The following is a 21,409-nucleotide window of genomic DNA, read 5'->3' as shown; positions in this document are numbered from 1 at the left end:
TGGATGCATGTTGATGTATGGCAAAACCAATACAATATTGTAAAGTAAAAAATAAATAAATAAATAATAAAATAATAATAATAAAAAAGAAACAGAAAATTTAAAAGGAGTTTAAGGTCAAATGAGTGACTGCACTGTTTAAAATACCGTTCAGCAAATATTGTAGAGCATGAAATGACAACAGAAAGTAGTTTTGGACTTGAATGATAAATGTACTTTCTGAAAGGGAAGTGAGATGAGGGATTTGGAAGAGATAGGGCCTAATCCTATTGCAACATGCTTTGAATGTTCTCAAGTGATACTTGAAGAACAAACCTAACACTTAAGGACTGCAAATCTAAATAAAGACTGTGGAGGACAATCTTTTTATTTCTACTTATTATAATTGTATATATATATATATATATATCTGTATGAAGAGTGGTTATAAGACATTCATTACAAAATGGAATACATAATGAAGGTTAAAAAATAATGCTTGATGTTACTCATCTATGGACATATATGGATCATTTATATCTACAAATTCTATTATATATATATATATATATGTATATATAAGCGACTGAACTGAACTGAACTGATACATATATACAATTTGAATGATAACCCCTAGAAATAATCCAGGTAACTAACACCATATTTAGTTATAGTTATCCAATTTTTTATTTTTAGACATAAACTATGTATTAAGTATCTTATGCTTTTAACTTTTGTATTTTATTTGTTTTCTATTTCTTGTACATATCATTAAATTCCTAGTGAAAAAATAATAACATCTGAATAACCAAATACAGTGGTTTTGTGAGAATCAAATGCATTGTAGTATACAGAAATAACTCGAACATTATATAACCATGCAATGTAGCATATGACAAGTGAGATGAATATAAATGATCAGGGCAAAGATACTAAGAAACATTCTAAAATTTATAGCTACAGTTTAGGGATATTATGTATTTTAATTAACTGATGTTATATTTTTCTCAAATATAGCCTGTAATATCCTATGTTTTATTGTATGTGTTCTACATAAAAGATACAGTTTCAGATAGTTAAATATTTTAAGGTTACATTTCTTATAAGTAGATGAACTAAAACATTACCTAGTTGTAAACCTAAGCTCTCTCTGGTGTGCTTGCACAATAAAGCAGAATGAACACATTCTTCCTGAAAAACGAAATTTGAAGAACATATTCTTATAATTAGTGTCTGTCTTTGAAAATATTTGTTAATTAGTTATTTACCTAATAATTTTGATTCAGCATTGTAAAATTTCACTAAATGGTAAGTAGAAACATACAAACATATAAGGATAAAATTTTACGTATGCATTCTAGATCTGTTTATATGGTAAAAAATATTGTTTTCAAACTGTATGCTTTCAAAAATTGAAAATACATTTTACTTGAATATTAAATACTACCATTCAAATTCCTAAGTCAGTTAACAAATATAAGTTGTAATGTACTCGTTGTCTCTTTTTAGTAGAGCCTACTGAACAAACACTTGAAGGAATGTAGAATTTCATATAAGTCTCCATGTAAGAAAACTGCATAGAAATATGCTTATCTAGACTCCAAAATGCTTCCCTTGTAGCTCAGTTGGTAAAGAATCTGCCTGCAATGCAGGAGAACCGGGTTCAATCCCTGAGTTAAGAAGATCCCCTGGAGTAGGAATGACAGCCTGTCCAGTATTCTTGCCTGGAGAATCCCATGGACAGAGGAGCCTTGCAAGCTACAGTCTATGGGGTAGCAAGAGTCAGACATAACTTAGTGACTAAATTACTACTACCAAACTCCAAAGGACACTCTTTCCAGTAACTTATTTCTGATCCTGTGAAAGCCATTTTACAATGCTACAGTTTCTCAGTAACTGATGGTAATCAAAGTAATTCTTATTATAACCATTTAGACTGATGTATGATCAGTCAATTTTTAGGAACTACAGTTGTCTTCCTGCAGCTAATGCATACAAATTCCTCCCTATAAAATCAACCTGGTAATCTGGTTTACTGGTTTTCCAGCTCTAAGCATGATAAGTAAGAAACGTCAGTTTGGAGAAAGGCCAGCATCTTAGTTTATTTTAGAAATCTTGAGAACAGAGGGAGAAATCCAAATTTCTGTGAAACTGGGTAGAGAATGTATTTGTGTTTTAAAGCAATGGTCCCCAACATTTTTGACACCAGGCACTGGTTTCAAGAAAGACAATTTTTCCACAAACCAGGGCCTGATGGTTTTGGAATGATTCAAGTGTATGACATTTATTTTGCACTCTCTTTCTAATCTAATACTGCTGCTTATCTGACAGGAGATACTGATCCACAGACCAGAGGTTGGGGACCCTAGCTTTCAAGAGTTTTTAAAGTCTAATCTGAAATGTCTTATAACATATCCAATAAAAGTAATTAAATAGGCTTGTTAGATTAATCCACACTCTTGATGCACTTCTGTAAAAAAGCACATCAGCTTTATGTTGAAATCAAGAATGATATTTCACTGAGAAGTTTTGATCAAGAACAAGAAGAGTGTAGGCTTCGGTGGAAAATTCTCTATTATATAGACTCTAGAGGACTCTTCCATGTTTTCCAATTTGATCACTATTTCACTGTACAGTCTTGGATAACTCACTTTATATCTTTGTGATTGAGACTACTTATTTTTTTATTAATAAAAGTATAGTTTTAAAAACTTTATTCTTTATAAAGTGCATGAATCACTAAAAGAACACTTTTTCAGTATTTCATTTCCAATTCTAAATATAAACATAGGGGGAAAATGGTTTACAACAGAATTGATGTATATGAGTTTGAGTGAACTCTGGGAGTTGGTGATGGACAGGGGGGCCTGGCGTGCTGCAATTCATGGGGTCGCAAAGAGTCGGACATGACTGAGTGACTGAACTGAACTGAACTGACTGAACTTTAAGAAATGGTCCTATCTAATTCACTTTGAAACTTGTGCATCATTTGAATGGTTTTACTTGTCACACAGAATATGTATATCTATTATCTGAATTACAGTGAAAATAATATGAATATCCATTTGCAAATGAAATCTCTAGGCTCCTAGGTAAAGAATATTTTATAGGGGAAGCAAAATATGAATTGGATTTCATTTATAAGCTTTAATGTGTGAGGTTGTTGTGGGATCACGTGAAAATACCTTAAAGCTGGTATGTAGGAGAAAAGAAAATACATATGAACATGAGTAAACTAAGACTTTGTGTTTCAAAACAGTCATCACATATACTCTTGACCTTCTACCATGTATATAGAATTTCTATTTCAATGACAGCAATTTCTTTTTTCTTTCTTTTAATTTTTTGTGTTTGTCAATAAAAAGCAACTCATCCTTATTTCAGATATATCATCTCAAGATATGTAAAATTTGAGGGATAAAATGGATAAGAATGTACTTCAGTTGTTCAGTTATGTCCGACTCTTTGTGACCCCATGGACTGGATGTACTTAGTTTGATAGAGAGATAAATGGATAGATAGACAGATAGATTGGAGTAAAAGATGGCAACCCACTCCAGTATTCTTATCTGGAAAATTTCATGGACTGACAAGTCTGGCAGTCTACAGCACATGAGGCCACAAAGAGTCAAACATGACTGCACGATAGATAGAGAGATGGATCTGGGAATCCAGCCTTGCCAAATATACATTTTAAAAAGCTGATTAAAACTCAGTATTCAAAAAACAAAGATCATGGCATCCGGTCCTAGCCCTTCATGGCAAATAGATGGGGAAAATATGGAAACAGTATTAGATTTCATTTTCTTGGGCTCCAAAATCAGTAAGGACAGTGACTGCAGCCATAAAATTAAAAGACACTTGCTCCTTAGAAGAATAGTTATGACAAACCTAGAGGAGTGAATTAAAAAGCAGAGACATCACTTTGCCAACAAAGGTCCATATAGTCAAAGCTATGGTTTTTCCAGCAGTCATTTATGGATGTGAGAGTTGGACTATAAATAAAGCTGAGAGTTGAAGAATTGATGCCTTTGGATTGTGGTGCTGAAGAAGACTCTTGTGAGTCCCTTGGACAGCAAGGAGATCAAACCTGCCAATCCTAAAGGAAATCAATCCTGAATATTCATTGGAAGGACTGGTGCTGAGGCTGAAATTCCAATATTTTGGCTACCTGATGCAAAGAACTGACTCATTGGAAAAGATCCTGATGCTGGGAAAGATTGAGGGCAAGAAGAGAAGGGCGCAACAGAGAGAAAGGGGCAAATGGTTGGATTATATTGCCAACTTAATGGACATTAGTTTGAACAAGTTCTGGGAGATAGTGAAGGACAGGAAAGACTGTTATGCTGCAGTTCATGGGGTCACAAATAGTTGGCATGACTGAGTGACTGAACAAAAATAACAAATATTTTCCTGTGTTTTTTGGCCATTTTTATATCTTCTTTGAAGATATATTTATTCAAATGTGTTCAAAATTCTAAAATTAGTTTCTCTGTTTCTCTTGTTGAGCTGTGGTTCTTTAAAAATTCCTTATATCATTCTATTACCTGATACACATTTTGCAAATATTTCTGTGGGTTGCTTATTCATTCTACTCGTAAAAGTTCTTCAATGCACTGAAATTTTCAGTTCTGACAAATTTCAAGATACATTTCTATTTCTGTTGCACATGCTTTTGGTGTTATATCCAAGAATGAACAACAGATAAATCCAATATCATAAAAATGTTCCCTTACGTTTTCTTCTAGGTATTTATAGTTTTAGCCCTATATTTAAATCTGTTCACCATTTAGTTTAATTTTTGAAAATACTGTAAAGTAATTATATGCAGTTTCATTATATGAATATGCAGTTTCATTATATGAATATGGATAGCAAGCTTTCTTAGTGATATGTATGGAAAAGACACCTAACTGAAGGCTTAAGACTCTTGTCAAAAATCATTTCATCACACATGTGAAGTGTTTCCTTTTTTTTTTGAGTCTCTAATTTTGTTGAGTTCTGTTTGCCTTTATGACAACACTACACAGTTTTGATATTGTAGCTTTCTACTAAATTTTGAATCACAAAGGGTGAGTCCTCCAATTCTTTTTTTATATAAATTTTTATTTTATATTTTAATATAGTTGATTAACAATGTTGTTAGTTTCAGGTGTACAAAGTGATTCACTTATGCATATATATGTATCCCAAAGAGTCAGACATGACTGAGCAACTGAACTGACTGACTGATACATGTATCTATTCTTCTTCAAAGTATTTTCCCAATTAGGTTGCTTGGAATATTGAGCAGAGTTACCTGTGCTATACAGTGAAAAAGCAAAAGCGTTAGTCACTCAGTCATGTCCAACTGTTTGCAACCCCATGAACTGTAACCTGTGAGGCTCCCCTGTCCATGAAATTTTCCAGGTAAGAATCCTAGAAATTCCTACTGGAATTTTCTGGAATCCTGGAATTTCCTACTCCAGGGGATCTTTTCAACCCAGGGATTGAACCCATGTCTTTTGCATCTCCTATTGTCAGGCAGACTTTTTACCACTAACGCGCTATCTCAGAGAGGTTGTCAGTTCTTATACATACTTCTTATTTATACCTTAAGCTTCTCTCAATTGAAGACTTCCCTTCCCTTCCCAAGAAACATCCCAGTTCCTGTTGACTTTTTTCTGCCAGTGAGCTCTATGTATTTACCTTCAACAGCAGTGGTGAAGAGTCTTGCATTTGCTCTGCCTTCCATGCCCTGCTTGACAGAAGTAAGCAGGATTGACTCTGCCTCTCTACTGCTTTTAAGATTGAACTGATTTCAGCTCCCCTCAGTGACTCCTGGCTGGATATATGCTTCTTCCTACAGAGAGGAAGACTTTGCTCTTGGTAAAGTCTTTTTTTACTTTTTTTAAAAAGTATTTTTAATTGGAGGATAATTGCTTTATTTTTTAGTTTCTGATGTGCTGGTTTCTGCCATACAATGATCTGAATCAGCCATAAGTATGCATAATATTTATTCCCTCTATCTTGAGCCTCTCTGCCTCCCTTCCCCCATCCCACCTCTGTAGATTGTCAAAGAGCACAGGACTGAACTCCCTGTGTTATAAAGCAGCTTCCCACTAGCTATCTACTTTACAAGGGTAGTGTTTATATGGGCTTCTCAGGTGGTGGTAGTTGTAAAGAATCTGCCTGCTAACACAAGAGACATAAAAGACACAGGTTTGATCCTGGGTTGGGAAGATTTCCTGGAGGAGGGCATGGCAACCCACTTCAGTATTCTTGCCCAGAGAATCCCATGGACAGAGGACCCTGGCATGCTACAGTCCCCAGGGTCACACAGAGTCAGACATGACTGAAGTGATTTAGCATGCATGCATATAGTATACATATATGTCAATGCTACGCTCTCAATTCATTTCACTGTCTCCTTCCCTAACTGTGTCCATAAGTCTGTTCTCTATGAACCAATTATACAAAGTGACGTATGAAAGAGAAAAAAAAATCATATATTAATGCATATATATGTGAAGAAAGCTGAGCACCAAAGAATTGATGCTTTTGAACTGTGGTGTTGGAGAAGACTCTTGAGAGTCCCTTGGACTGCAAGGAGATCCAACCAGTCCATTTTAAAGGAGATCGGTCCTGGGTATTCTTTGGAAGGAATGATGCTAAAGCTGAAACTCCAGTACTTTGGCCACCTGATGCGAAGAGTTGACTCATTGGAAAAGACTCTGATGCTGGGAGAGATTGGGGGCAGGAGGAGAAGGGGACGACAGAGGATGAGATGGCTGGATGGCATCACGGACTCGATGGACGTGAGTTTGAGTGAACTCCGGGAGTTGGTGATGGACAGGGAGGCCTGGCATGCTGCAATTCATGGGGTCGCAAAGAGTCGGACATGACTGAGTGACTGAACTGAACTGAATTGAACTGATGGAATCTAGAAAAATTTAAAAATGGTACTGCTGTTTTTTAAAATTATTTCTGTAGGTTTTTTTCCACTTTGAAACTTTAATTTTTAATTGATTATTATTTTTTAATTTGCAAAAGGCTTTGTTACATGACTTTATATATGTAATGATATTTACATTGTGAATCAATAATATCTCATACTTCTTTTAAGAGACAATTCTTACTTTAAAAATATGTTTTGTTTTTGCATTTTGCAATTATTTTAACACATATATTTGTGTTTGAATGTGGGTGTGAATATGTGTGTGCGTGTTTGTATTGAGAGTGTGTGCCCATGTGTTTAGCTTCCTCATTCATTTTGAAACATACCTTTAATGTCTGGAAAAAATTTGGTTCTAGATTAATATTTATAGCTAAGGCATTAGAGACTGTGTAGTCTTTGTTGACGTAAAATGCCTCTGGAGATTTCCTCTACCCACCTCCATAAGAAGACTCTCAATTTATTTTTTCTGTTTAAGTAACTGTTCCTCTTTCCAAATTCTTCTTTCAAAAGGATCTAAACATTTCATCTCTCATTCTTTACCACTGTGCCATGTGGGAAGCCCCCATACTACACTTGATGTTAGCCAAAAGGACAAGAAGCCAACCAAATATTATCTGGCTTTATGTAGGCTTGATTTGTCATTCCTGTGTAAAAAATTCTGAAGAAAGAAACATTTCTTCTCAATATGAGCTGATAGGTTGCTGTAAGCCTTAGGGATTGAATATGTAAGACAAATCATTTCTTAATGTTAATAAAAATTAATTTATAGCAATTTTTTCTATAAGATAATTTATATTGATTTCCTATGAACATATATTAAATATGGCATCTGAATTTGTTGCTTGAGTTTTATAAGACAATGACACATACTTTTCCTAATGATGACATAATAATTTAAGAAAATAAAGATACCTGGGAAAACACTTTGGCCAAATATATTTGTGTTTTCAAATTTTAAACTCAGTTTCAAAATATAACATATGCTTTTTTTTCAATATAGATAGCATCAGTTCTTTTTTATGAGTTGTAAATATTAAATAATGGACTAAAATAATAATTTAGTACTATATTTTATGGTTTTACACTTAATTACTTTTATATCTGCTGGTTTTAGGGGGAAAAAAAGCATATCAGTATGATTTGGAAAACCGTAATCAAACATCAAATGATTTCATCTAATTGGGGTTGCTCCCCACCTCAACAATTGATCTGTTTATTTTTACTCTCATTTTTCTTATTTTCCTAAAGGCTCTTTTTGGCAACTTGTCAATGATCCTTCTCATCTTTCCAGACATGCGTCTCCACACACCACCCATGTATTTCCTACTTAGTCAGCTCTCCTTCCTTGACCTAAATTACATCTCCAACACTGTCCCAAAAATGGCTTCCAATTTTTTATTGGGAAACAAAGCAATCTCGTTCACTGGATGCTGGATTCAATGTTTCTTTTTCTTGATGTCAGCAGTTGAAGAAGTATTGATATTGACATCTATGGCTTGTGATCGTTATGTGACCACTTGCTCTCTTCTTTACTATCCCATAAGAATCAGCAGAAGAGTGTGAGTGTTGATCTTGGATAATGGGCTCTGTCAACTCTCACGCCCACACCACATATGCCCTCCATATCCCTTATTGTAGATCCAGGACCATCGATCATTTATGTGATGTTCAAGCCATGTTGACTTTGGCCTGCATGTACACCTGGATCTATGAGTACACAGTATTTGTGAGTACCATCCTCTTCCTTGTGTTGCCTTTCATTGGTATTGTATGTTCCTATGGTCGTGTTCTCCTTGCTGCCAATCACATGCACTCAGCAGAAGGGAGAAAAGAGGCCTACTCAATCTGCTTCCCCCATCTTACTGTGGTGTCTTTCTACTATGCACCCTTTGCTTACACTTATCTACACTCATGATCCCTCCAACAGAGGACAAGGCTCTGGCTGTCTTTATATCATCCTAACACCAAAGCTCAACTTTGTTATCTATAGCCTGAGAAACAAGGAGCTAATGGAGGCTTTGAAAAGAGTAATTCAGAAAATCTGCTCTGTAAAAATGTAGACAAAGTTTTTGCATGAGTACTAAGACTTGAGTATAATTCTATTTCTCATTATACAAAGTGATGAAAAGTATTATTCTATGCTTTAATGAAAAAGTTCAAAATAATAAAGAGGAATAGAGAATCATTAATGTCTCTAAAAAGTTATCTTGGAAATATATACAAGCATATATAAGTATGTGATATTTGTTCTTCTTTGCCTTAGTTACTTCACTTTAGGATAATCTTTAGGTCCATCTATATTGTTATAAATGACATTATTTTATTACTTTTTATGGCTAGCATATATATATACACACATGCATACATACACGCATCCTCTGCCCACCCCCAACCCTCCCACTGCTTTTGTCTTCAATGTTTCTCAGCATCCAGGTGGTTCCAGTAAATCAGTTCTCATCAGGTGGCTATAGTATTGGATCTTCAGCTTCAGGAACAATCATTCTAATGAATATTCAGAATTGATTTCTTTTAAGATTGACCAGACCTTACTCAGAATTAATTTTGAATCATGGAAACTAAGAATCATCCACAAATCTAACCAATGATTCAGATATACATGTTTATTGGTTACATGGAAACAATAAAAAATGACTAATGAGCCAATACACACTGAGCTTGAGCTGATTTAAGTCACTGTATCAGAGACAGATTTTGTTTCATTTGTAGATTCTGTATGATTAAGAAAACCCTTCCCATACCATCCCTCTGGGTCATCCCAGTGCACCAGCCCCAAGCTTCCTGTATCCTGCATCGAACCTGGACTGGTGATTCGTTTCTTATATTATACATGTTTTAATGCCATTCTCCCAAATCATCCCCCCCTCCCTCTCCCACAGAGTCCAAAAGACTGTTCTATACATCTGTGTCTCTTTTGCTGTCTCTCATACAGAGTTGTCATTACCATCTTTCTAAATTCCACTGATGTATAGATCAGTCTTATGGACTCTGTGGGAGAGGGAGAGGGTGGGGAGATTTGGGAGAATGGCATTGAAACATGTATAATATCATGTATGAAATGAGTCGCCAGTCCAGGTTTGATGCATGATACTGGATGCTTGGGGCTGGTACACTGGGATGACCCAGAGGGAGGGTATGGGGAGGGAGGAGGAAGGAGGGTTCAGGATGGGGAACACAGGTATACCTGTGGCGGATTCATTTCGATATTTGGCAAAACTAATACAATATTGTAAAGTTTAAAAATAAAATAAAATTAAAAAAAATAAATTCCATATATATGCGTTAGTATACTGTATTGGTGTTTTTCTTTCTGGCTGACTTCACTCTGTATAATAGGCTCGTTTCATCCACCTCATTAGAATTTCACTTAAGCCTCTCTAACAGCAGGTTGGTTTGTTTGCTTTTTTTTTTCTCAAGGAGTTGGTGATCAAGGACAGACAAACCCAATTTACCAATGTTGAGATGTTTCATTTTTGAACATTTCAGTTCAGTTCAGTTGCTCAGTCGTGTCCGACTCTTTGCGACCCCATGAATCACAGCACGCCAGGCCTCCCTGTCCATCACCAACTCCCGGAGTTCACTCAGACTCACGTCCATCGAGTTAGTGATGCCATCCAGCCATCTCATCCTCTGTAGTCCCCTTCTCCTCCTGCCCCCAATCCCTTCCAGCATCAGAGTCTTTTCCAATGAGTCAACTCTTCGCATCAGGTGGCCAAAGTACTGGAGTTTCAGCTTTAGCATCATTCCTTCCAAAGAAATCCCAGGGCTGATCTCCTTCAGAATGGACTGGTTGGATCTCCTTGCAGTCCAAGGGACTCTCAAGAGTCTTCTCCAACACCACAGTTCAAAAGCATCAATTCTTCAGTGCTCAGCTTTCTTCACAGTCCAACTCTCACATCCATACGTGACCACAGGAAAAACCATAGCCTTGACTAGACGGACCTTTGTTGGCAAAGTAATGTCTCTGCTTTTGAATATGCTATCTAGGTTGGTCATAACTTTCCTTCCAAGGAGTAAGCGTCTTTTAATTTCATGGCTGCAGTCACCATCTGCAGTGATTTTGGAGCCCCCCAAAATAAAGTCGGACACTGTTTCTACTATTTCCCCATCTATTTCCCATGAAGTGATGGGACCAGATGCCATCATCTTCATTTTCTGAATGTTGAGCTTTAAGCCAACTTTTTCACTCTCCACTTTCACTTTCATCAAGAGGCCTTTTGAACATTTAGCTTAGAATAAATGCCCCTCCCTGAAATTCCTATCAGGCTTTGAATATCAGCTATGATCAATTTAGCCTTGCCATGGCCTCTAATTTTAATAATCTGTTTATAAACAGCTCTGATGATTCTCCTTGGGTTTAGGAAATTCTCCAATTATAGCCTTCATTTTGGCCTTTGATTTGGATTTTTGCCTATAGCCTCATGTGGTTCCATTTCTAAAGATAACTAGACAAGTTTTAGTGAAAATTTCAGTTCATTCCATTTCTAACCCATGGGCACCCTACAAACTGAATTTCGTCATAAGCACACAGAATGGAGGCATTCATGGTATTAGTAGATTTTTAATCTGCACTCAAAAGGAAAGTGATTTTGGAAGTCAGGGTGCAGTGGAATGCAAGAGAAACTATCTTTTATATCTAGCACTGTGAACCAATTTGCATTCTCCAGGACTTCGGTCAATATGGGGCATGGATTGGAAGCTGTCTGGTAAACTGTGACCACTGCCTCATTAACTACCTTCAGGTCTTAGATAAGCTTATTATCTCAATTTTATTTTTTATGGATAGAATGGAAATTTAACACAAAGTTTGGCAAGGTTGAAATAGCTCATATTTTAAGAATTTGATAATTAAAGATTGGATACACTCTCGGGGAGAGGAGAATGAAAAAGTTGGCTTAAAATTCAACATTTAGAAAACCAAGGTCATGGCATCTGGTCCCATCACTTCATGGCAAACAGATGGGGAAACAATGGAAACAATGAGAGACTTTATTTTTGGGGCTCCAAAATCACTTCAGATGGTGACTGCAGCCATGAAATTAAAAGATGTTTGCTCCTTGTAAGAAAAGCCATGACCAACCTAGACAAAATAAAAACAGAGGCATTACTTTGCCAACAGAGGTCGATCTAGTCAAAGCTATGGTTTTTCCAATAGTCATGTCTGGATGTAAGAGTTGGACTATAAAGAAAGCTAAGTGCCGAAGAATTGATGTTTCTGAACTGTGTTTTTGGAGAAGTCTCTTGAAAGTCCCTTGGACTGCAAGGAGATCCATCGAGTCAATCCTAAAGGAAGTCAGTCCTGAATATTCGTTGGAAGGACTGATGCTGAAACCAAAACTCCAATACTTTGGCCACCTGATTCAAAGAACTGACTCACTTTGAAAAGACCTTGATGCTGGGAAAGATTGAAGGCAGGAAGAGAAGGGGACAACAGAGGATGAGATGGTTAGATGACATCACTGACTCGAGTTTGAGCAAGCTCTGGGAGTTGGTAATGGACAGGGAAGCCTGGCATGCTGCAGTCCATGGGGTCGCAAAGAGTCAGACATGACTGAATGACTGAACTGAACTGACTGCATTCTTGGACCTTAGGTCTCAAACAGTCATTTTTTCCCCATGAGTAATCAGCATTAGTTTATTTGGGGACTGTGCTGGGTCTTTGTTGCTGAGCAGGCTTTCTCTAGTTGCACAGAGCAGGGACTGCTCTCTAGTTGTGGCATGTGGTCTTCTCATTGTAGTGGCTTCTCTTGTCACATGGAGCTTAGGCTCTAAGGTGTTTGGGCTTCAATATTCGTGACATGTAGGCTCAGTAGTTGTGGTGAACAGGCTTGGTTGCTCCTCAGCATGTGGGGTACTCCCAGACCAATGATCGAACCCAGGTCTCCCTCACCAGCAGGTGGATTCTTAACCACTGAGTCACCAGGGGAGCCCCAGCAATTAGGTTTTAATGAGATCAGTGGCACATTAGTAGCTCTTCCAGGGATCTCAGTTTTCCAGAGAATAGGACTCATTTGAGAAACAATATGGGTTATAATGGAAACCTCCTCTGGCTTAGGACTGAGAAAGTTCCCCGTGGTCCAGAATGATGTTTTTCTTGGTCGATGCCTTCTTCATGAGGGTATCCAAATCAAGGTACTGTCTGGAGTTTAGTAAGCAAATCCCTTCTGAAACAAGGCTGTGGGACATTCAGGTGTGAGCAGGAACTGAACGCATAGATAAAATTCTCTAGCAGCTGAGAGTGTGAATGAAAAACTTGGGTTTTGGCCATCAATTAATCCCTATTATCATACATGATTGGGAGAACAACGGTCCAGGGAAATCAGTCAGCACATGGTAGGTAACCCATGTAATCTAATGAGAAAAAATTTTACTACATGCCACATCAAGGATTACCTAAGTCTTCTCTAGGGAAATGACAGTTGTTTTGGGGGAGCCATGGATGGTGCCAGGCCCCATCAGTCTTCGGTCTTCATCAGTTTGGGAGACCTGAATCCTCTTTGGGACCGAGGGCAGTCCTTATTCCGACAGTCCTTGTGATGCCCTGAGGACAAAAGAACAAGATGAGCATGAAGGGTCTCAGAATGTAGGAAGAGAGAAAAGCAGACTCTTATTGCTCTATCTGCCATGCTATAACCATTGTGGAATTTTTTAGCACTCCTGAGTAGCATAGTCTGTCTGCCTCCAACCCCATAAAAGGAAAGGTATTTGTCCTACTCTTCTCCTACTTCATATAGGGAATGTGTATGTGCTTCATATAGGGAATGTATATGTGCTTCATATAGGGAATGTACATGTAACTCATCCAATCAGCAAATGACTCACAAGACCCCTTATCCCATTCCTTTGTCTCCTGAGTATAAAAGCAGATCAAAGACCCACATTCAGGGTTGGCTCTCCCTGATTGTCAGGAAGCTGACCTACTTTACTGGAAGTGATTCCCCCCCCTGCCCTTCGCACAAATCCTGCTCTAATAAACTTTATTCTCCTTTCATTTTGCCTCACATCTGGAAATTCTTTTCCAACCAATTCAGGGACCACGACAGCCCTCTTATTTGCATACCAAGGGGGATAGAGTCCTGGTGGACTTTTCTCATACATAGGGCATTCAGTGGCCCTCCTGGTTGCATTTAAAACAAATCCCCTCTTGATTGGGTGGTGCCTCTGATCCATATTTTCTAGATCTGCCCCTGCATAAGCTTTTGCAAGGAAGAGTAACCCTGAGGTGGTACAGGGGCCAAGGCCTCCATCCTTAAGAGAAAGAGGGAGGAGGAAGAGACCTAGACCCTGAGTCAACTAAGCAAATTATCTTTTAGTGCTCTCTGAGAAAGAAAAAGAGAAACAAATAGAGTTGAAGGATAAGACTGGAACACAAGGCAACACAGTGATAATAATACAATACAAAAGTCACCTTCAGGATTGGCCTTTGTGATTTTTAGTTTAGCATTGTTGGATCAGGCACCCAACAGGGTTAAAATCATCTAGTTGTGTTGTATTAGTCACTCAGTTATGTCTGACTTCTTATAACCCCATGGACTGTAGCCCACCAGACTCAGGTTATAGCAGTTTGACCTGAAGGGAGCCAAATGAGGCTTGCCTTTTCACAGAAGTAAAACCAAGGCACCATCCGACCTGCTTGCAAAGCTGGTAAGGAGGCTCAAGGATGAATGTGCAGTCTAAGAAGTCAGAAGGGAACTAAAAAAGGAAGATAATAAGAGAAATTCAGCCTGAAGATCTCCAGCAAAAGATAAGAAGTTATACAGCCATGATGCTTCCAAGACTAGAGATTTGAAAGCTCTTAAGAAAGGTGCTCAATCATGACCTCTGCACAGGGGTTAAATAAAGCATATGACCCTCTCAAGGGAAGTGCTCATCTGCGACCTCTGTTCAGAACTGCAATGAGGTTGTGAACCCCAAGAGGCACCAAGGTAAAGCCAGGTCACAAATCTTATTGGGTACTCCTATAATCCCCTTTTTGGGGCTCCCCGATGTGGTTCCAGTATCCTAGAACAAGGCTGAGACTAAGAACAAGTAGGGTCTGGAAATCAGGCCTGAGGAGCTACAGACAGAAAACTCATACAATCAGGTTGCCAATTACCTGCTTCACAGTCTTAATGGGGTGGTCTGAGTGATCATCTCAGTAGATCTTCTGGAGTCCAAAGAAATAGAGCAGTAGAGGGTAAAAAAGATCGAGGGAAGAAAGGCCCAGGGCTTGACATGCTCTTTCATAATCGGAGAGCTGGATTCTGCCAGATCCTCGAAGGGGCTACATGAATCTACACTGTTCAGGATAAGTCCCAGCCCAATAGGCAGATCCAAATTATGCTCTTTGAGGTCCCTCTGTGTTAGCCACAGAGTGTTGCAGGAGAAGGGCGAGCAAGATAATGGTCATTTCCCAGGTCCTGGGCAAGTTCCTGGAATGGGCCACCAAGTGAAAATCCTTGGCTTTGCACAGGAAAGAAATCAAGAGTGAGACAACATAAAGTGGGGTAATTTGTATTTAGAGAGATATACCTAGGCAGAATGTGGACAGTTTCAGAAAGTGAGAGCAGCCCTAGGATATGGTTAGTTTTTAATGGGTTAGGGAATTTCATACACTAACAAGTGAGATTTTTCTAACTCTTTGGGGAAAGGGGTAGGGATGTCTAGGAATTGGGCCACTGCACACAGTTTGACCTTTTATGGTCAGCCTTGGAACTGTTATGGTGCCTGTGGATGGTCAGTTAGCATGCTAATGTATGACAGTGAGCATATACTGAAGGTCAGGATCTAGAAGTCAAATTTTCTGCCATCTTAGGCCTATTAAAAAAAGTCCTACCAGTTTTTGTCATTTACTGTTTTGATCAATGGCTGTCATTGTTTTAAAGGTTGTGCCCGGCCGCTTGTCCACCTGTCTCAATGATTTGGGGTATTTCAGAGAGTTACTCAGTTTTCCTGGGTCTCTGTCATGTATATAGGAAGTATAGATGTTAATAAACTTCTTTTTTTTTTTTTTTCTGTTAACCTGATTTTATTATAGAGGATACCTCTGCCAAGAACTAGATGGGCAGAGAATTTTTTTTTCTTTCCTACTATTTACCAATAATTTAGGGTATGCTGCTTCTATCTTTCAGTTCAGTTAAGTTCAGTCACTCTGTGGTGTCCGACTCTTTGTGACTTCATGGACTACAGCACACCAGGCTTCCCTGTCCATCACCAACTCCCGGAGCTTGCTCAAACTAATGTCCTTCGAATCAGTGATGTCATCCAACTATCTCATCCTCTATCGTCTCCTTCTCCTCCTGCCTTCAATCTTTTCCAGCTTCTATCTTGCTTCTCAGCAAAGTCCAGGGATATGATGTGATTCCCCTAGGCCATGAAGCATCAGGTCCAACAATAGATACATATTTCTTGATTCTATTGTTTACCACCTGACAGGTGGAAGGGTCTAGAATAGACATCCGTACTCAGTTCCAAACTTCCTTAGAATATTTTCAATAATAACAACTGACAAAACAGTAGATATTACCATCATTTTCTGGTTTTCATGATGCCATTCATTCTCTATTCACTCATTCTGCATTTATTAGAGCATATAGTATGTGTGCTTCCTTAGGTTCCTAGAAATAAACTTTCTTTGTTTAATGCTCTGTTTTGCCATTAATGCTCTGTTGTTGCTGTATGAAATTCTATCTGAACCATGTGTGTGAACACACCTACTATACTGGGTGGCAGCCACAGCGAAGAGTTCTGGTTCAGTAGCAGGACTTGTTTATGTCAACTCAAGTGGCAGTACATGTGTGTGTGCTTGGAACTCAGTGATGTCCAACTCTTTGTGACCCCATGGACTATAGCCTGCCAGGCTCCTCTGTTCATGGTATTTTTCAGGCAAGAATAATGGATTGGGTTGCCAGTACTTCCTCCAGAGGATTGAACCCACATCTCCTGCCTTGCAGGCAGATTCTTTACATGCTTAATCATCCACAGTAGCAGGATCTGTTTCTGTCAGCTCAGGCGGCAGTATATGAAGCAAATGGCCTGGTCTACCATATGTGCACATACATCTATGTTCAGATCTCCACAGGACACCAAGGGATGGGCTACCTTGAAACCTAGGGACAGACTGGTGGTGGTGATAAGAGCATCTGCAGATGCAACTACAATGTTAGATGTGATCACTGATTAGAAGAGAAAAGAAGGAGCTTTGCCTGGAAGAAACAATGACCCATGGTGGAGGTAGGGACCAAATTAAACTTCCATCCTAAGGCCCAGTTTGTCAGGTACAAAAGTGTTCACTACATCACTTCATCACTAGAGTGCCAGGGCAAATGCCAAGAGCTCAGGCAATCAATTTTTTGAGTAAATTATTACAAAATAATAGTGTAAAAATTGTCATTGAAATAAAACATATCAGGAAATTGTAAGCATTCATGAAACTGTACAGAAAGTAAGTTTTTTTTCTTTAAACTGTTTCAACATTACAAATCAAATAACCCCAGTTTTAGAAATAGAAAAAAGATTTTTAAATTAATACGAAAGATCACTCATGGAAAACAATACGTTCTTTATGCAAAATAATAGGAAACAATCATTAGCAAATTTTAACTCAATTTACCTTTTAATTGGATGTATGGCAATAAAATGAAAGAAAAGGTTTTGAAACCTCATGACACTTCTGGTTTCCTATAGAGAGTCTACAAATTATGAGAAATTTGACAAACAATTGATGACACAGACTGACTGAATCTATATTTAAAATTAAATTCAGATTTACATGAAACTGATTTGTGTGAATTGATGAAGTAAACGTGACTTATAAGAAAACTTTTCAGAAAAAGAAACTCTCTTTTTGAATTATTAGCTCCACATGCACTAAAAGTTACACTTTGGCATAATTTATCAATAATTCAATCCAAGGTTTTCATAACTTACAAATATTCCTAATGGCTTCAGTAATATTAGCAGAAAGATTCATTTCAAAATTAAAAGTAATCAATAATTAACTGCAAACTTTGTACTTGTCATCTATGACTCAAAAAATTTCAACTACATTAAAAAAATAAATTTCCTAAAAGTATAAATTTTGATAAATTCATAGAAATGTGAGTGAAAAAAAGGCATGGCCAATAACAACATATGAAAATAGTGATTACTTTTTATTATGTGTAAAAATATTGTTTGCAATTTGATTATATTTCATATTTAACAAAATAATGTTAAAGAAAAAAAACTATATATGAGCAAGAATAATGGCAACTTTTTCTCCTTTTTAACAAGACACTTCAAATTTTTTATCCTTTCAGTTAACCATAATGTAATGTTTTTATCACTGTACAGTGATGAATGGATTTATGCTCAAGTCTTGGTACACATGGAGAAAAGGCTTTGTCTACATTTTCACAGAGCAGAGTCTCTGAGTTACTCTTCTCAATGCCTCCATTACTTCCTTGTTTCTCAAGCTGTAGATAAGAGGGTTGAGCATTGGGGTCAAGATGGTATAGAAGACAGCCAGAGCCTTGTCCTCTGTTGGAGATCGAAGGGATCTTGGACGTAGATAAGTATAAACAAAGGGAGCATAGTAGAAAGTCACCACAGTGAGGTGGGTGCTGCACGTTGAATAGGCCTTCTTCTTCCCTTCTGCTGAGTTCATGCGATAGACAGCAAAGAGAACATGGCCATAGGAACAAGCAATAACAATAAAAGGCAACACAAGAAATAGGGTGGTACTCACAAACACTGTGTACTCATAGACCCAGGTGTCAATGCAGGCCAGAGTCAACATGGCTGGGACATCACAGAAGAAATGATTGATGGCCCTGGATCTGCAATAAGGGATATGGAGGGCGTATGTGGTGTGGGCACAGGAGTTGAGAGCACCCATTATCCAAGATCCTGTTATCATCAACACACACACTCTTTTGCTGATTCTGATGGGATAGTGAAGAGGAAAGCAAATGGCCACATAGCGATCATAAGCCATAGATGTCAAAAGCAATGCTTCTGCAACTGCTAAAGTCAAAAAGAAGAAGCTCTGAATCCCACATCCAATGAAAGAGATAGACTTGTTTCCAAACAGAAAATTGGAGGCCATTTTGGGGACAATGGTGGAGATGTAGTTTAGGTCAATGAAGGAGAGCTGACTAAGAAGAAAGTACATTGGTGTATGGAGATGCGTGTCCAGAAAGATGAGAAGGATCATCGACAGGTTGCCAAATAATGCCATTAAGAAAATAAGAACAATGAACATAAAAAGAAACAGCCCAATTCTTGAAGGGGAGAACAATCCAATTAAGATGAAATCATCTGATGTTCGATTATAGGTTTCCATGAGTCATTGATATGTTTTTTCCTAAAGACAGACATAAGAGCAATTAAGTATAAAACAGTATTTCTTAAATGACTAATTTAGTTCAGTCATAAAAATTCAGAACCGAATTTTTATCTATTTTGAAGATGATAAATTTAAATTTTAAGCCAGAGATTGAAAGTTTAAGATGCAAACATTTTTTGCCAAAGTTTTGCCAGAAATCTTTGAATTTACTTCTAAACATTATTATGAAATCATTAGGATAAGTATTTTTTACTGCCTATATGAACTCAAGTATCATCAAAATCAGATATCATAATTGAAGTATATTCAAAAGACATCAATGCAAATGCATACATTATATAAATTTTGTAAATAAATATTTATTACCATTAATGAATTATCTTTCATATTTAAACCATAAAGCTTGTCTCTAAAACTGTATCAATGTATCAGCTGATTATGAGAAGCTATTCATATTTTTCTTTCTTCAGAATTTTTTACATAGAAATGTCAAATTAAGCTTATTTGAAGCCAGTTAATATCATTTGGCTCATTTGTTGTGAAATCTAGGATGAATCCTTATTGTTAAGTACCATTTACACAAAGTCATTCTCTTCTTCCTCCTCAATAACATTCTGAATACCATAGATAACATAGACCCTTTACCTGAATATCTATAAAATGTGCCCTTTGTAGCTTTTGTGAATTTCCTCAAGATCTCCCATTAGCATAAATTTTATTTTTTAATCATTATTTGATACACATTGCCTTACATTGCTTTGCTGTATTCATTTTTTACCATTTTTTATACTTAAAATTATTTTCAATTCTAAATGAGTGTGTTCTGTTCAGTTAAGCACATATATTTATAATCTCCTCTCTTAAAAGCCTATCATGATGATTAAGAAATAGACATGTGATAAACTAAAAGGGAACAGGGAAGCATATGGCACCATGAGAGATGAAATATTCTAGTTCTTTTGAAAGAAGAACTTTGAATAGAGAAGTGGTCAATCACTTAATGGAAAGCAGATAATGACATTCTGAAAGGATTCTCATGAATGAATATTGGAAGAAGCATTCTCAGTGATAAGAATTTATTAATTCTACACTGCATGTTGTGTTTTTCTTGTAAATATTATTCTAGAGCCAATTTTTCCAAATTTTAAAGGAATTACTAAACATGAAAGAGAAAGCTGAATACATGTGCACATGCCCATGCGACTGAACTGAACTGAACTGATACAATATCCTTCCATGGAGACTTACGTGAGATGCTATATTCCTTCCAGTGTTTCCATAGTAGGTTTTGCTAAAGAAGAGCCAAGGGTGAATAAAGACTTATATTAATTAACTGATTTAGAGATTTTACTAATAGTACTTCAGTTCAGTTCAGTTCAGTTCAGTCGCTCAGTCGTGTCCGACTCTTTGCGACCCCATGAATCGCAGCACGCCAGGCCTCCCTGTCCATCACCATCTCCTGGAATTCACTCAAACCCACGTCCATCGAGTCAGTGATACCATCCAGCCATCTCATCCTCTGTTGTCCCCTTCTCCTCCTGCCCCAATCCCTCTCAGCATCAGAGTCTTTTCCAAATAGTACTTAGTATTCAAATAATGTATACTTCTAAGTTTTAAAGTATATAATTAGAGAACAATATTTTTACATATAACGAGATCTAAATACACAGAGAATATTTGTGTTTATATGATTATGTGTCCTAATTCATATTATTCAGTGAAATTTTACAGTGGTGAATAAGCATTATTAGGTAAACTAGTAACAGATATTTTCAAAGACAGAAACTGATTATAATAATATATTTTTCAATTTTGTCTTGCAATAAAAATGTATTTATTCTGTTTTAGTACACAGATACATGAAAGAGAGAGAGTTTAAGTTTAAGACTAGATAATTTATCTTATCTACTTTTTATCTTATCTTATCTACAATTTATCTTATCTACTTACAATAATTGTAAGCATAAAAAAATATAAGTATCTGAGTCTGTATTTTTTTAAGTAGAACAGGTAGAAAGAAACATGGGATATTACAGGCTATCTACAAGATAAAACATAAAAATCAGTGTATGCCAGGGTGTAAAATATCACTGAGAATAGCTCTACATTTTAGCATCTTTATCAGTATAATTTTCATAACCATCATTTACATTCACCTAACTTGTCAT

The 21,409-nt window shown here is 37.1% G+C and overlaps 1 protein-coding gene and 1 pseudogene across 1 annotated transcript; one reads left to right on the top strand and one right to left on the bottom strand.

Annotated features, from left to right (window-relative positions):
- Positions 1–2,441: 2,441 nt before the first annotated feature.
- LOC147369210 (olfactory receptor 2L2-like) lies at positions 2,442–8,976 on the top strand (annotated as a pseudogene).
- A 9,323-nt stretch (positions 8,977–18,299) lies between these two features.
- On the bottom strand, positions 18,300–19,238 carry LOC147369209 (olfactory receptor 2L8). Its single transcript, XM_086413495.1, has one exon. It carries the CDS (start codon positions 19,236–19,238, stop codon positions 18,300–18,302), a length of 939 nt encoding a protein of 312 aa, XP_086269621.1.
- Between the last annotated feature and the right edge of the window lie 2,171 nt (positions 19,239–21,409).

The sequence above is a fragment of the Bos grunniens genome, chromosome 7 (genome assembly GCF_055505025.1).
Source record: "Bos grunniens cultivar Pamir isolate PY7600 chromosome 7, Bosgru_T2T1.0, whole genome shotgun sequence".
NCBI classification, from domain to species: Eukaryota; Metazoa; Chordata; class Mammalia; order Artiodactyla; family Bovidae; genus Bos; species Bos grunniens.
The sequence above is the reverse complement of the archived record's forward strand: the minus strand, read 5'-3'. Positions and strand labels throughout refer to the sequence as shown.